Source organism: Acomys russatus, chromosome 22, assembly GCF_903995435.1.
Source record: "Acomys russatus chromosome 22, mAcoRus1.1, whole genome shotgun sequence".
NCBI classification, from domain to species: Eukaryota; Metazoa; Chordata; class Mammalia; order Rodentia; family Muridae; genus Acomys; species Acomys russatus.
This window is the reverse complement of record NC_067158.1, coordinates 29,791,898-29,809,339: the sequence shown is the minus strand read 5'-3', so window position 1 is coordinate 29,809,339 and position 17,442 is coordinate 29,791,898. Positions and strand designations below refer to the sequence as shown.

Sequence of the window (17,442 nt, the reverse complement as noted above, 5' to 3'; positions counted from 1 at the left end):
ATCATTTAAAAACCAGACCAAATGCAAGTCATAGGACCAGCCTTTGTTAGAAAGGTTAAGTTAAGGTGTGCTCTTAAAGGACCAGGCTCCGTTCTCTTCCTTCTTCCCTGTTCTCTTCCTGGCTCAGAATATCTAAATTCATGCCAACAGCCTCGGCTAATTTTCTCAGCTAAGAATCAATTGGTTTCTATGCAGCCAGACTACAGAAAGCATATGCACACTGGGAGCATGTGTATTTGTGTGTATGTGTATAAATATGGCTGCAATTGTTTATGCCCATGATGGTGTTTCTAAGCCGTTTTATGAAAGCAATTGGGGGTGAGAGGTGAGATTTTGCCTAAGGAAACCTCCTCCTCACAGTCAAGCTCCCAGACGGACTCAGCAGCCGGGTCACCATCTGGGGTCGTTGGAGAGATTTGAGACATGTGATCGAAAGGCCCCTCCTCATCCTCATCCTCCTCGCCCACGTTCCTGTCTCCGGAGGACACGGCATTGGGGATCATGTGGACATAGGCAGCAGCGATCTCCTTGTGGAAGACAGTGTCTTGGTTGTAAGAAATGAGTTCATTACTGATGTTTACCGTCTGCACCGGGGTCCTGAAGCAGAGATGGCTACACCCCAGTAGCTGGGCGAACACCTTCCGAAAGTCTGCGTTGAAGGCATAGATGATGGGGTTGAGAGAGGAATTGGCCCAGCCGAACCAGACAAACACGTCGAAGGTGGTCTCGCTGACACAAGGGAAGCCAGGTCTTGGGCCCTGGGCATCTCCACTGTTGCAAAAAGGAACCATGCAGTTCAGGACGAAGAAAGGCAACCAGCAGCATACGAAGACCCCCATGATCACTGATAGGGTTTTGAAGACCTTGGTCTCCTTCTTGATGGACGCTCGCAAGCTGGGGTCAGGTTCACAGGCCCCGCGGCTCCGACAACTCTGTGCATGCTCAGCTGCCCTCTCCAGGGAGGAGATGCGGCGGATCTGCACCTGTGCAATGCGGTAGATGCGCGTGTAGGTCACGATCATGATGGCCACCGGGATGTAGAAGCTGATGAGCGACGAGGAGATGGCGTAGGTTCGGTTGAGGCTGGAGTCACAGTTCTCTGTCCTCCCTTCTCGCTCCCAGCCTTCTTCCCAGGGTGTCCCATTGGACGGCAGGCCCTCTGGTTCCTGGGAGCCTGCCTTGTCTCTATGCCAGTTGAGTTGGACCGGGATGAAGGAGATGAGGACGGACAAGGTCCAGGCCAGGCCCACCATGACCAGGGCTACACGCTGGGTCATCTTACGCTCATAGCGGAAGGGCCTGGAAATAGCCCAGTAACGGTCTACACTGATGATACACAGATTTAGGATGGAGGCAGTGGAGCACATGATGTCAAAGGCCACCCAAACGTCGCAGAATGTCCCAAAGGGCCAGTATCCAGCAACTTCAGCCACAGCCTTCCAAGGCATGACCAGCAACGCTACGAAAAGGTCTGAGACAGCCAGAGAGACGATGAAGATGTTGGTCATCTTGGCGCGCAGGTGGCGGCTGCGGACGATGGCTGCGCACACTAGCACATTGCCCAGCAAGGTCCAGACAATGAGGAGAGTGAGGAGGCCGGCGATGACCACCTGCGCGGGTCCCAGCGGGGCCGCCGAGTCCCCCGGGGCGCCCGCCTGTGCCAGCTGCCGCTGCAAACCCAGCCGCGCCCGATGCGCGGTGCCATTGCGCCCAGTAGGCAGCATATCGTACTGGGTAGTACGGGCGCGCTGCGTGCGGTCCCAACTTCGGCCCTGCGCCTCTGGAAGGCCCCATCGGGCACCCCAGAGGGTGCTCCTAACCCTGCAGCTGACTGTCCCCAGACCCGAGGGGCGCTCACCCTGCACTGCGTGGAATCCTGGAATGTTGGCAGCCTCGCGCGCCTCTGGTCCCCACGATGGGGCAGGAAGCGACTGGTGCCCGCGGGCCCGCCAGGATGTGATCCTGTGTAGGCAGCGCGCCGGGCGGCCACTGCCGCTGCGGCTGCGTCTGGTTCAGAGTCGGAGAAGCGCAGAGCAGCCGCCAACGGGGGCGGGGGCCGGAACCGCCGGCACCGGGCGATCACTGTGGCGCGGTGGCTGCCACGTCCCGCGCGCCCGCCCCTATGAGCCACGCTTCTGCGGCCCGCGCGCCCTCCCACCTGTGCCCTGGCGTCCTAACTCTCTGTCGCCTTCTTTCAACTCCAGAGGCCACACACAGGTCCGAGAGTGGCCTCAATGCCACACCGTCTCCCCGAGCCTGGGAATTAGCTTCTCCCGAACATCTGGTGCCTCTCCCGGATCACCTCTGGGGCCCCAGCCCTAGCCACGTTTGTAAAGACAGAGGTGGAGGAGAAGTGGGATGCAGCAGCGTTCAGACAAACTCAAAGACTTGGGGGATAGGAAGGCGGCCTAAGATGTCACAGACACACCCTGAGCCCGTATTCTGGGGCATAGGACCCTGAATTCCCTACTCAGCTTTGCTGATCCTTGCTTGAGAGACAATGAGGTCTACTCCCCGGGTACGCAAGGATTAGAGAGTCACCCAGATGGTGTGCTAGAGACAATGGCCTCACCCCCTCTCCCACCTGAGACTCAGCTGTACTCAGGCCTCCACAAGAGAGCTTCCCCGTCATCCTTCATCTTGGAGGCGCCTCCCTAACTCCTAATTTTGGACGTGCTCAATCTACCTGGGCAGTGGGAGGGGCGAGTGCTGACTCCTTGCTTGATAGAAACTAAAGCGGAAAAAGCCCAAACTGGAGAGGAAAAGGACTGTGGGGAAAGAGTGGAGAAGACAGCATGGTTCTTCAGCCTTAGCACACCTCTCACACAAGAGCCTCTCGTGCTGTTCCTGGCTCCCTGGGGTGGTGTCGGTGTCGAGCTCAGATGCAAGAGAAGGAAGGCAAGCACCTGAAGTTGCAGCATCCCTGCAGGTGTTGCCTCCTAGTCCAGCTGCTTGCTCTCCACCTGGAAGCACTTGATGGTTTCAGCTGCTCTGCGGGAGCCCTGGCTTCTGAACAACAAACGGGCCCCCTTGTGCTTTCAACCTTCTTGCTCGGACTTTCTGCTGGGGGAGATGGGGCAGACCACCTGTTTCAGTGCCAGAACACAAACGGAACAACCGCCCTTCACCCCTGCCTCTCCTCACTGCCACCAGTGGCCTTATCTCCAAGATCACATTACAGTGTCCCCTAACCCAGGTGGTCCCATGGCTACCCTCCACTCAAACAAGAAGCAGAGTTCTTTTTCTGCTTTGTGGTCCGGGAGGTTACTGGATGGTTTCTCCTGGCTGGAAAGTCTCCATCAGCTCCCCCAGGATGCTGGGCCTTTGGCCAGGCATACAAGACACCTCCTAGGCTTGTTTGTCTGGGTTCACCACTCCTGCAGATCCTCCTGAGGTTCCTCCACATGTGACCTGTGTTTGAGAAAGCAACAGCACCACCCTAAAGAAAGGTCAGCCACCCTGAGGCCCAGATAGGTCAAGTGGGAATTCCCAAGCCTAAGCTTGCCTGTACCCCGACCCTGATATTCTGGAGAACGCCCCCTATGGATGCTGGAAAAGAACCGTGACTGTTAGGAATAGGCTTGAAGTCCAGCCGTTTATCGGGCAACTACTAGATCTGAGGTCCTAATATAGATACATGGATATAGTCAAATGGAGGAGATACATGCAGAGGTAAACTGATGCCTAACAGCTTTCAGGCTTGCAATCCGGGATATGTTCAACGAGCAAGTTTACATTTGTTCTCAGATGCCTTGGAAATCTTCAGTTCCATCCATCCACCCATCAACACCCAAGTGCTTGCTGATAGAAAGGGCACAGCACATGCAAATCACAGAAAGGGAGTGGTTTACATAGTGAAGTGGGAGATAACCACATCAGCAATGAGCCCTGTTCCCCGGTGAGCACAAAACTGCTGTTCATGCCGGGGGCACAGCCACAATCTTGCTTAGGCCTTCAGGGCACAGAAAGAATCTCAAGCACACTTCTTCCCATTGGGGCCTTGGGTTCTAGGAAGAAACAAATAACAATAAGAGGTTTGGGCTGAGGATGTGTCTCAGTGGTAGGGCATGGTCTTGGTGTGCATGAGGTCCTGGGTTCAATCCCCAGCACTAACAACAACAACTATTACCATTATTATTATTATTATTATTATTATTATTATTATTATTATCATCATCATCATCATCATCATCATTATTATTATTATTATTATTTTCATAATCAAAACAAAACTGTTTTATTTCATGCTAAGTGTTATTCAGGAAGCAAAACAGAGAATATCTAGACTGGATGGACAAGCTGTTTAAAAAACGAGTGGTCAAGGAAGCTTCTTGCCCATCAGAAAGATGAGAGAGATTTAGTGAAGCAAATCGCTCTGGAAGAGAAGACGTGCTGATGCAAAGGCCCTGAAGCAGAATGATCTTGACTGAGAAATCTACAAGGGTCAGTGGGGCTATTATTGCACAGTTGCCAAGACAAAGCAAAGGTGTGAGATGGAGATGGAGGCGAACCTGTTGCCATAGTGAAGTCACTGAAGCATGTCCTGAGTACCAGATGACTGGTATTTAAATCTCCAACCCTCTCTTTCAGCACCATCATCATTATTTTGGATGCACTTGGCCATCTCTGCAACATTCAGGACAATCTGCAGTCACCCTTCTCCTCAGAGTCAGCCCCAGCTGTCCTTGAACAGACATCACGTGCTCCTTAACAGCAATGATAGCAGCAGACTACTGCTACCCTTGCTGCTAGGTGGAGGCTGTGTGATGGGTTCTAGTCAACACCAGACTGACTCCCTTGCTGCTAGGTGGCGGCTGTGTGATGGGTTCTAGTCAGCAGCACGTGGCAAAATGTTGAGAAGGGATAAGACCCAAGCAGCTACACTTAGGTCTTGACCTTGACTCAGTTCCCTAGGGGGTTCCTATCCACCACCAGGAGAAGTGTGAACCATGAGGAAATGCTGCACGAAGGTTTTCTGGACTCCAGGACAACTGAACTCTCAAGAACATAGCCAACATTGTTAGGTAGGTAGGAATGGACGGGCTCGGCCCTTATAACCCTGTTCTAGCCACAATCACCTCAGCTTGAGACTGGGTGTCGAGACCTTGGAAGCAGCATTCACCATGCAGACTTTTCTAGCCTCAGTGTTAGGGGAGGTGTAGTAATGCCCGCACATGCAGGGTCATAAGGACTGCTTGCCTGGCCCAGCATACAAACATTGCAGAGAAGAGCTCAATGTCTTTCTGCTGAGAAGCTAGGCTGGGGACTGGGGTGAGGCTTGCCTCTGTGGTCAGCCTTCTTCCTTGTCTGCAGTAGGAGAGAGTGAAGCTCAGGCAGAGAACAGAACAAAGCAGAGATGGACAGAGCAGGGGGAGAGAGACACAGAGACAGACAGAGACAGAGACAGATACAGAGGTGCACAGACACAGAGGAGAGAGGGAGGGAGGGAGGAAGGGAGAGAGAAAGGAAGAGAGAGAGAGACAGAGACCAAGAGAGACACAGATAGACAGAGGAGAGGAGAGAGGGAGGAAGAGAGGAGAGAGAGAAAGAGCAGGGGGTGGGGGGAGACAGAGACCAAGAGAGATGCAGATAGAGACACAGATAGACAGACAGAGGAGAGAGGGAGAGAGAGATAGAGACAGAGACAGATACAGAGACACAGGCAGAAAGAGAGAGACAGAGAAAGAGATAGAGAATATCTTGAAATCTAGTCACAGTTCTGGTCTTTGCAGTTGTAAAAGCCAACGAATCACTTTTGGCTGAAAGGCATCGTTAGAGCTTCGGATGCCACCTGCCATCCAAAAGCTCACCCATGCAAGGAACAAGGAATGCTCAGGGACATGAGAACAAGAAGTCGATTGCCTGCCTGTTGGGCTGGCAGGGTGGGCAAGGCTGACAGGAGGGGACAGCACAGCTGGAGAGCAGGTGGCACTAGGGCATTCCCGGCAGTGGGAACAGAGTGTGGAAAAGATTTCTTTTCTTTTCTTTTTCTTTCTTTCTTTCTTTTTTTCCTGTTTTTCAAGACAGGGTTTCTCTGTGTAGCCTTGGCTGTCCTGGACTCACTTTGTAGACCAGGCTGGCCTTGAACTCACAGCGATCCTCCTGCCTCTGCCTCCCAAGGAAAAGATTTCTAGAGCTCTCATGGTATACTCTGGTATACAGAAGTCATCTTAGCTTCCCCTCTGTGGTCAGAGCATACAGCCTGGGAGGCAGGGCGTGCCATACCTGTGGGCATCTTCCAGGAATAATGGTGTGTGACTGGCTTGGTTGATCAGTGGTTTGACGGGAGAGGTAGCTCGGCTGTTATGGCACTTGACTAGCACGCACAAAGCGCTGGCTCCATTCCTAGCACCACTTAAGTGGATAGGAGGAGGATACATGCCTGTGGCCCTAGCAGCTTGCATGAGTAAAGTAGAAGAGTCACAAGTTGTGGTGGTTAGATGAAAACGTCCATTCAACTGGTCCCAGCTGCTGGTGCTGGTTTGGGGATGGATTAAGAGGTGTAGCCTTGTTGGAAGAAGTATGTTACCAGAGGGGGACTTAAAGACTGGTTCTCTCTGAGAGGCAGAGGCAGGTGGATTGCTGTGAGTCCGACGCCAGCCTGGTGGTCTACAAAGCGAGTCCAGGACAGCCAAGGCTAGCACAGAGAGACCCTGTCTTGAAAAAAAAAGAAAAGACCCTCTCTCTCTCTCTCTCTCTCTCTCTGTGTGTGTGTGTGTGTGTGTGTGTGTGTGTGTGTGTGTGTGTGTGTGTGTGTGTGTGTGTGTTGGAGGTTGGGTTGGTCTGGTCTGCCCAAAGGAACAAACTCACTTATCCCAGGTTGTTTGTTCCTTGCCTCAGCACTTTTTCCTGTTTGACCAACAAAGATTCATCACACCTGGACAAGGCAAATGGGATAGGCATGGCTAAGGTTCCTAGGCTTTTGGAAAAGAGACAGGAAAAGACGGAAGGGAGAAGAGCAGGAAGGAAGAAAGCAGCTTCATGGGTTTGGTGCAGGAAAAAGCACGTGGCCCCTGTGGATGGGGATTTGGCCCAGACGATGATAGGTAGCAAGTATTTGGGATACGGATGGGAGGTAGCTTGATAGAAATTCTTAGAAGCAGATGGCATGGGATTGGGGCAGGATATGGGATACCTGCCCCAATATGGGAGGTAGTTTAGGGGATTAATACCTGCCCTGCCCCAGGTTAACTAAGGCTATTTTAAAATAGAACAGGTGTCTGTGTTTTGATTAATTGCTAGCAGGTTAGAAAATACTGCCATAACAATATTTTAGGGATAATAATAAACTTTATTAGACCTTGCTGATAAGTTAACCGCAACACTCTGCTTCATGCTGGAAGATTAAGATGAAAGTCTTCAGCATCCAGCCCCTGCCACCGTGTCCTACTACTTTCTGGCATGATTGTCTCATCCCTCGGGCACCCTAAATCCAAACAAACCCTTTCTTCTGTAAGTTGCCTTGGCCATGGTGTTTCATCGCAGAAGGTTGATGTCATCCTTGTCTTCATCTTGAATTTGAGTCCACACTGGGTGTCTTGAGGCCCTGACCTTAAAAGGAGGGTGTAGTGGAAGTTTTGTTTATGTAAACAGGTCCTTTGTTTTGATTCCAAGTGGGGACTGTGAAACCGAGATTCATGAGAGGATGGGTGATCCTTGTCAGCTGGGGACTGCCAGTGTGGGGAGGTGAGCTTTGCCAGCTGGAAAACATCCTGTTTTGGACTCTAAGAAGGTATAAATAAGAGTCAAAAAAAAAAAAAAAAAAAAAAAAACAAAACAAAACACAAAAAACACAAAAAACAGAGAGAGAGAGAGATCACTTTTGCATCAGTTTGCATCACTTTGCTTCCGTATGCTCCTGAAGAGAACCGCCCCGGAGAATGTTTGGAGGAAGCTGCTGCTGATTTGTTCCACTGTTGCCTTTTGCTGCCGCTGTTGGTTGGTTGCTGTCTGTTGCTGTGTTTGCTGTTGCTTTGCTGAACTTCTGAAATCCTGACAACAAAGAGTAGAACCACCCCCAAGGAACTGAGTCTAAAAAGGTCTAATTACCCTGTCCCTACTAACCTTCTTTCTCTCCTACCTAGGGTCAGTGGGTTAGAAGGGAGGTGGAAGCATTAAGGAACCCCAAATAAAGTAGATTAAAACAAAACAAAACAAAACAAAAAACCAAAAAAACCAAAGCCTACAGGGGGGTGGGGAGTGCATAGGTGGCTGCTTCTTTTTCTCACGTGATTCTCATGTTTTCAAAACAGTCCACCAGAGTCAAAAAAAAAAAAAAAAAAAAAAAAAAAAAAAAAAGAAAGAAAAAGGAGCTGAAGGCCAGAGGCCTCGCCCCATCTCAGGATCCTGCCTCCTCAGGGCTGGTTCCAAACAGATAAGTGGCTGTAAGCCCCTCCATTCATCCACCCAGAGTCCTGCTCTCAGAAGCTGATGTGGGAAATGGTTCTCTCCTCAGCTGGCTCCTGCAGACCTGCACTAAGGACATGCTCAGAGCACCCAAACACAAGGCAGTCTCACCACTCACATGCTCTCCTTGGCACTTGCTGGTCCTTCTTTTACTGATGACGCACCTTAAGTGAATGTATTTCTCTTGATACAAAGGTCATTTGTCAACACTAGTGTGACAGAGCGTGGAGCTCATCCCTGAACGTCCAATCCCCAGCCCCTCAACACGCCTAACTTGAAACACCAGAGCCTGCTATTAAAGGAAGAGAGACTTCTGCATTGCCTCAAGCTTGGCCCCTTTGTCTTCAGGCAAAGGCAGGCCACATGTGGCTCACCCCAGTTCAGAGGGTCCTGGAAGTTTTTGGGTTTTTTGTGTGTGTGTGTGTTTTGTTTTTTTTTTTTAATTAATTTATTCTTGTTACATCTCAATGGTTATCCCATCCCTTGTATCCTCCCATTCTTCCCTCCCTCCCATTTTCCCCTTATTCCCCTCCCCTATGACTGTTCCTGAGGGGGATTACCTCCCCCTGTATATGCTCATAGGGTATCAAGTCTCTTCTTGGTAACCGGGTCCTGGAAGTTTTGTCAGCTTTCAAAGAAGTTGCCTGCTTCCACAGTGCAGTGTTGTGTAGAAAGGAGAGGAGGCTTGTGAGATAAGCTGTTAGTTTACCTGTCTTAAAACTGTGAGCAAGCTGCTGACCTCTCAGAGCCCCCTGGTGGCTCATCTTTAAATGAGAGCAATGCGTTGTTGCACCATGCCTAGGTGGAATGGGTAATAAAAGGCTTTACTCAGGACACGGCAAGTGTCTAATTCAGTCAAGTTTTGCTAAACTAATGCCATGTAGCAAATAGCCCTAGCATCTTGACGGCTGGAAAATTACAAGCTGTATTTTCTGCTTATGATTTGCAGCCAGTGACAGAAGCTTCACCTCAGAGTAGGGGTCAGGGCTCTGTTTGCTCTGTATGTCTTTCCCTTCCCGGACCGTGGCTCCCTGGAGTTCTCCTTTCTCTTGGTGCAGGGGCTTGCAGCAAGCCCACCCTGACCCCATGTTCACTTAGAGCTGGACAGGCTTGTGAGCCAGTAGTTGCCCATACACACAGTCCATAATACGTAAAATCCAAAGTTGTTTCCCTGCTCCACAGCGGTTGACAGCCAAGCCCTTGCACTCATCCCCTTTGTTGTGCTCTATTTTTGCATCCTGGTTGCATTTGTAGTCACCACTGGCTGGCATCTTCTGTGGATAATTGGCTCTACATTCACTCGGTGCTCTCCCGCTGTGACAGCTCTCCTGAAACAATGCAGCTTTTTCCCCCACGCTCAGATGATTTCTTGGGACCCTGTTATTTATCATTAGCTTGGTTAGTAAAATGTACTCATTAACCCCAACCATCTTTATCGCCAGCCACCTCCTATTTTCCTAGCCTTGATTCTGCCACCCACGCTTTCCCAACCACCTCAGTAGTGCCCTCTTTTTTCAGCCCACTTCTTTTGAGGCCCCGACTCTGCCCTTGCTCTTGTCCCTAGCTGAACTGTTCTACCCTCTTTTTCCTGAGTAGAGGGGAATTTATAGTTGTCCTTAAACCCTGTACCTGAGACTCTAGGCAGGAAGCCACTGTCTTTTCACTCTGGCAACACACAAGCTCGCCTCACTGCATTTGAGTCCGAGAGTGCATCAGCACCAAGCCCACAGATGGTACCAACAGGGAGGTGCTGAAAGCTTCCATCTAAGATTTGTCCAAGGCAAGGATGCCCACGCTCACCATCAATATTCCATACTCCCACTTCTATTCAGAATAGAGCTTGAATTACCAGCAACAGCAATTAGCTAAGAAAAAGAAACAAAGATAGACAAGTTGGAAAGGAAGAAATAAAACTATCTCTATTTGTATATGACGTGGTCTTATTGGGGAAAGACCCTCAGTGCCAGGCGTGGTGGCACATGCCTCAATCCCAGCACTATGGAGGCAGAGGCAGGTGGATCTCTGTGAGTTCAAAGCTAGCCTGGTCTACAAAGTGAGTCCAGGACAGCCAAGGCTACATAGAGAGACCCTGTCTCAAAAAACCAAAAAAGGGGGGGAAGACCCCCAAAGACTTCACAAAATAAAACAAACACAAAAAAATTTTTAAAAAGACCCTATGAGATATAACAAATGAACCCAGTGAAGATTTAGGCTATGAAATTGATGTACCCCAACCCAGTGGCATTTCCCCCTCTGAATTAACTGCACACAAAAGAAATTCTTACCATAGTGCCACAAGGAATAAATTTAGTAAAAAAAAGTGAGAGAACCCCACGCTCAACTTTTAACATGTTGATGAAGCTGGAGACCACAGTGTGATGGTGTTACCTGACACCACCTAGAGTCCCTGGCAGGAAAGTCTCGATGAAGGCCTGTGTAGATCCAGTGGATTGGAGGGCTTGTCTCTCTAGGGTTGTCTTGACTTTGTTAAGTGAGGTAGGAAGACCCAGCCACTGTTGCACTGGGCAGAGATCCTGAGCAATGCAAGTGCAGAGAGGAGCCTGAGTGTAAGCAACCGGGCAAGCAACCGTGCAAGCAACTGTGTAAGCAACCGTGTAAGCATTCATTTTCTCTCCTCTCTTGGATGCCACTGTTTTAAGTCCCCACTCTGATTTCCTAGAAACGGAACTGTAAGCCAAATAAAGCCTTCCTCCCTTACGGTTTCTTTAGTCAAGGCGACTTTTTGTTATTGTTGTTTTGTTTTATCTTGGTCTTTATCTTTGTTTTGTTTTGTTTTTTTAATCACCAAAAAGAAATGAAGCTAGGACACACAATTTGTTTGGAGATACTCTACTGTCAGAGATAGAAGAATTAATATTTATCAAAATGTCTACACTACTCAAAACAACCCACAAATTCGACATAGCCCTCATCAAAATTCCAAGGGCACTTCTTGTGAGATAGGAAAAAGGACTGTAAAACCCGGATGAAAACCAAAAAGGCCTCACATAGCCTCACATCTCCTCAGAAAGGAGAAAAAACGGTGGAGGTATCTGTCTCAGTCAGTGTTCTATTGTTCCAACAACACACCATGACTAAAGTAATTCTTATCAAAGAAAGTATTTAATTGGGGGTTTGCTTACAGTTGCAGTTTATATAGCAAGAAGCAGACAGGCATGACACTGGAGCAGTAGCTGAGAGCTGTACATCCTGGTCTGCAGGCAGCAGACAGAAGAGCCACACTGTGCCTGCCATGGGCTTTTGAAACCTCCAAGCCCACTCCCACTGACACACTTCCTGCAACAAAGCCATATCTACTCCCACAAGGGCGCACCTCCTAGTCCTTTCCAAACAGTTCCACTAACCAGGGACCAAATATTTAAATAGACGGTCCCGTGTGGGCCATCCTCAGCCACCACTGTGCTGTACCTGCACCAGAATCATTCTCACAGACGGCATTATCGATGGGGGAAGTACAGACCACAATCACACTCCTGACTTAAGGTCATATTATACAGCGCTTGGAGTTTGACTCGTCAAGAGCGTGCATTTATTAGGTGCAAAGCCCTGGGTCCTATCACCAGTTTCAGAATAATCCCATTAAATAAAAGTATATCACAAAGCCATAATAACGAACACGGTGAGCTACTGGTAGAGAAAACAGAAGCATAGGCCAGTGGACCAGGAGAGAAATCCCAGAAATGAACTCAAACTCATTTTTAGCATGGATACCAAGAAGACACCCAGGAGAAGGATAATCTCATTAGGGAATGATGACTGGGAAAGAGGATTTCCACCTGCAGAAAAGTAAAATGAAAAGTCAACTCAGAGCCTTCTAGAAAAGAACGGAGAAAGGGAAGGCTCCCTGGCCAGGAACTCGCTGTGTACACAGGCTGCCTTTGAACTCACAGAGATCTACCTGTTTGACTCCAGAGTGCTAAGATCAAAAGCATGTGCCACCACACCTGGCTGGCTGTGACTTCTTATGTATCACACCAAAAGCTCATGCTACAAAATCCAAGAGAGAAAGTGTCACAAACATTAGCAGAGTAAAGCACAAGACTAAAAGAACTACAGGTTTGGGGAATATTTGCAAATCATATCTGATAAGAGACAATAGCCAATATTTAAAACAAACTCCTGTGACCAATAGAAAAAACACCCTTTTTGGGGGGGGGGGGGCGGGGACAGCGTTTCTCTGTGTAGCCTTGGCTGTCCTGGACTCACTATGTAGACCAGGCTGGCCTCGAACTCACAGGGATCCGCCTGCCTCTGCCTCCCGAGTGCTGGGATTACAGACGTGCACTACCACACCTGACCCTGAAAAACTCAATTTTAAAATGCCAAAGGATTTAAGCAGACTCTTAGGCAACGGTCATAAAAACAGTAGGCGGCATGTAACAGTTGCACACATCAGCAGCAGAAAACGCAAATCAAAGCCACTCTGAGAGCCACCTCCCATCCCAAAGGTACCAGCTCTCAAATGGACAAGGAGTCAGAGACCTGCTGCGTTGGTGAGGGTGTGAACTAGGGCAACCTGAGGCACTGTGAGTGGGAGATTAGCAGGGAAGCCGCCATAATTGAAGGAGTCCGGAAGCAACAGATACAGCACACAGCTCCTGCCTGGGCTTTGCCACAGGAAGGGAAACCTTCGAGGGGGAGGGGTGATCTCAATTAGGCTATGGGCACGCTGAGTTTAAGCCCTGCCCCCATAAAAAAGCTGGCTATTGGCATGGGCCAGCCTAGGACTGAGATACAAAACTAGGGATCAGCGATATCCTGGTGCGAAGCAAAACCTTGGTTCTGAGCTGGGTCATCCAAGAGAGCAGTAAGGAGCCAAGAGGTCCTTTGAACCCTCAAAGAACTCTAACCAGCCACAAAGTTGGGGGAGCCCACATACACAATCCAGAGAAGGGCCAGAGGGCAGGGCCAGCCTAGAGGATGCATGTCTTTGGGGTCACCCTTCATTCTACAGAGATCCTGAGCCACACATGGCTTGATTCATGCCTCAGATCACCTGGCTTTGAGCACATCCTCGAATTCTCTCTGTGTCTGTGTCTCTTCGTGTCTGAGGCACAAAGAGCAGGACAGGATGGTTCCTTGTAGCTGCTGGAACATCCTCAGAGGCACAAAACAGCAGGCCTTTATCACTGCAGTGTCCTGGAGGTGAGGACTGTCAGAGTGGATCTTGCTGGCTTAAATGGCGGGGGAACCTACATGAAGAATTTCTGCTGTCCCTCCCAGCCTCCACCAGTGGCTGGCCTCCCTCCCCTGTGACTCCAGATCCTATAGCTCTCCTTTAGAGGGTCACACCGCCTCCTCCGTCAAGGACACTTGGGGTGACATACTGCCTATTCGGTATCTTTGACTTAGCCTTGTCCACTGGGTGCCCATTTACAGGTTCTGAGCACATAGGTATATTCAGGCATGGTGGGTTTCTCTCTCTCTCTCTCTCTCTCTCTCTCTCTCTCTCTCTCTCTCTCTCTCTCTCTCTCTCTCGTTCTTTGGACTGTGTGGAGAGCCAGTGGTGGCTGAGATCAGCGTTGCCCATCTGCAGAGAAACAGCTAGTGCTGCTCAGCCACCCCTCGGTTCACTAGGACTTCTACTTGGAACTACCGTAAGGGTTCCTTGTGGCAGAATACATGCAGGGCAGCCTGGGTGCCATCTCAAGTCACTTGATGACCCTCCGTCAGCCAAAGTGCAGGAAACGAAGGCCACAGGCAGATGAGACCCAGCTTGAGACTTAAGCCTCTTTCCACACCGTGTCAGCCACCTCCTTGAGGGGCCATCCAACTCTGTGCACACCAGCTGAGTGGAGAACCGAGCCTTCTCTCCAGAAGATACCACCTCTGGCCCCTGCTAGCATCTCCTCTTGCCTCAAGGAGACTGCACAGTGGACAGATTCACACCAGGATCAAAAGCCTTGTGCATTCCTGTGTTCACCCATAGCCACTGGTCCAAAGGATCCTGTCATCCTTTCTCCTGGCCATAGTCTGGGAGGCTCCACTTGTCTCTCTCCAGCCTAGCTTGAACTACTTGGCCCTCTGGACACGGCTGCTCCCCTGCCACCTGTGTGTAGCTTAGGCTCGTGAATATACCAAGAGAGCCTTCCTCTGCCAGCTATGTCAGGTCAAAGACTATGATCGCTATGGAACTGAAGAGTACCCTGGCAACAGTACCCCACTGGTGTTGAGCTGACTCTGGCACACATGAGAGGATTCTTGATGAAGCTGGACTGTGGACACGTGGAAAATGGCAGCCAGTGGGTGAGACTCAAAGTGCCCTCATCAACTCCTGCTTCAGAGGCCTCCATTACTCAGGCTGGTCCCTCTGCGTTGGAATGCAAGAGTCCTTCTGAGGCTGACTGGCAGGAGGTGACCAGGCTGAGTCAACTACAGGCAACAAAGAAGACATGTCAACATTAGGGGGTCACCAAACCCTGACCTGGGGCCAAAGCCAGCTCAGTTCTGCCTTTATGCCTTCTTGTACCCACAGCTACTCCTACTCACTAAGGCACTCAAGTTCCCTTTCTCACCTCAAGAAGGCAGAAACATCCCACAAAGCCTATCCGATTCCTTTTTTTTCTTTTTAAGTTTACTTTCTTTGGTTTAAATATAGATATTGTTTGGTCAGGCCCCATAAAAAGAAGTTCAGTAAAAGGTGTCTCCAGGGTCGTGTCCTGGAGGCCTCTGGGCTCCTGTTTTCTCACAGGTTGGTCTTGCACGCATGAAAGAACTGCTTTGTGATCACACACTAGCTGCCCCAGTGACTTCTTCCCACAGTCACTTTGGGGCAGAAAGAATAACACACACACACACACACACACACACACACACACACACACACACACACACCTCACCGTTTTCCTACTTGGTAATGAAAATCCTCCTTAGGCTATATCCAGCAAAGAACCTCTTCTTCTCATTTTCCAGACCAGAGGTCCCGAAACGTTCTTTCTGCAAAGACCAGATTCTAGGAGATATCCCTGCAGGAATGTGTGTGCAATCACTCTTTCTTTGCAGGAACAGTTTGACATGCCTATCCCTCTTGTCCTCCTTATCACACATGCCCTGGACTCTGTACTCTCCTCCAGCAAAGATAGGCTTAAGTGCACTTAGTAGTCACCATTAAGAAGTCACCTCAAGACTCTCCCCATTCCAGCAGGAGAGCCGACCCCAACCCCTTAAGCCTCCCCAGGGATGAGGCCCAGTCCTGGGCCACACACTTGATGTCTGAAAGTCACTTTCTTCCAACCGGGCTGAGAGCGCCCTCTAGCGCTGCGAAGGTTCATGCAGGACTGGACCCTTGTGTTAGAAACCAAGGCCAGCAAGCAAAGAGACATGGCAAAGGAAGTGTCACCAACAAGGGCTCGGTTTAGATAAAGGATGTCCTCACCTTGCAAAGAACATTCACTTGTTGCTGGTCTCGGGTTTGCGCTCAGTGCGGGGGATGGGGGATGGGGGCGCGGGAGGCAGAGGGACAGTCAGCGCGCCCCCTGCTGGTCACGTTTCTCCATAGCAAGACTCCCTTTTACCTCACGGTGGTTTTTTGTTTGTTTTGTTTTTTAAACTAGGTGAAAAGTGAGATATTGTGTCAATTTGGCCGGTGCTGATGAGCACGTGATTCTCTCTGAGGGCTGAGTCACGTGATCATAACAGCTACTACCATTGAGATACCCTACTTTGGGGATCTACTGCCTCGGAGATCAGAGCACACCTGGCTGGGACACCATTTCTCAACCCCCATGGGTGAGTACTGACAACCTCCAGTGGTAGCTTTGTCCGGACTTCCTCCTTATTTTTCTATTAGATGTTTTCATTATAAAACACCTCAGGCATACAAAAACTACCGAGGGAAACACAATGGATGCCGCTGTATGGTCTCCTTGCTTAAGAGCGAAAATACTCGAGGCACTGCATGTACTTGACCCCTGGTCTCCATCCAGCACCATCCCTGCTCACCGCACTGGACTTGGCATTCTTTCCTAGTGTGTCAGTAACTTCTGCTGCACATTATCTGCAAGAACATTAGCATGCTCGGGGTTATCCTGTCTGTTTCTAAGCATCATGTTGGTGGCTTCGTGCTGTCTATACTTCTGTGCTTTGGAATTTTTCCTTGAACACTATTTGAGAATGGTCCCCATTGAAAGAGAGAGTTCTGGGTCATCCCCTCTCATTCCTGCAGGCACTCCACTGTGGGAGCAGTTCTGTACTGTATCCCCACTCCTGACAAACGTCAAGGATGCTCTCTACTTTTCCCCATCGTAGGCGATGCTGCCACGAACACCTGGCTACCCCTGAGCAAGTCTTAGGAGACTCTAGAGGGCTGGAAATGCTCAGTCTTAGGAAACGTGCACCTCCAGCCTCACTCAGCATTGCCAGTAGCTCTTTGGGCTGGTTTTTACCTGTTCCTGTCTCCTCCGCAGTCAACATGCATCTCTTTCTTTTCACTACTTTGACTAGGACATAGCGTGACCCCCCCCCCCCCCAGGACTCATGTGTCAGAGGCTCTCTCCTCCATGTGGTGATGGTGAGCAATGATGCGACCTCCTGAAGGTGGAGACTAGTGGGAGGTGTTTGAGTCACTGAGGGCATGACCTCGGTGGGATTAAAGTGGTTCTTGCAAGACAAAGGATTATTCCTCATCAGAGCATTTCTGTAGGAGAAACCTTGGCCTTCCCTTTACTCTGACTTCCTGTCTTCTCTCTTCCACGTGGTCCAGCCTTAATGCGACAATGCCCCAGGGCCTTCCCACATGGAAGCAGAGCCCACTCAAGCTGATTGGACATTCAACCTCCAAGACTGTGAAATAAATAAACCAATTTTTCTCAATAAATACTCAGATTCAGCCATTGTATCATACATAGTAACAGAAAACAGATCAATGTGTCTTGCCAAGCAGATGTATAGGAAACTCATTCATTACGGCCTTAATTTTTTGTTTCCTTTATTATAGCACCGAAAGCCTAACGCTTGGATATTATTCACTTTAGTTTCCCCTTGTGAACTGCCTCAGTATAAAAAAAATTATAATAA

General features: G+C 49.7%; 1 protein-coding gene across 1 annotated transcript; it reads right to left on the bottom strand.

Moving 5' to 3' along the window:
- Positions 1-235: 235 nt before the first annotated feature.
- Drd5 (dopamine receptor D5) lies at positions 236-2,013 on the bottom strand. The gene has a single exon (XM_051164913.1). It carries the CDS (start codon positions 1,722-1,724, stop codon positions 291-293), a length of 1,434 nt encoding a protein of 477 aa, XP_051020870.1. The 5' UTR covers positions 1,725-2,013; the 3' UTR covers positions 236-290.
- Positions 2,014-17,442: the final 15,429 nt, after the last annotated feature.

Bases quoted from the DNA above. Each gene is read 5' to 3' on its own strand.
- Drd5 (XM_051164913.1), bottom strand. From the start codon at position 1,724: ATGCTGCCTACTGGGCGCAATGGCACCGCGCATCGGGCGCGGCTGGGT.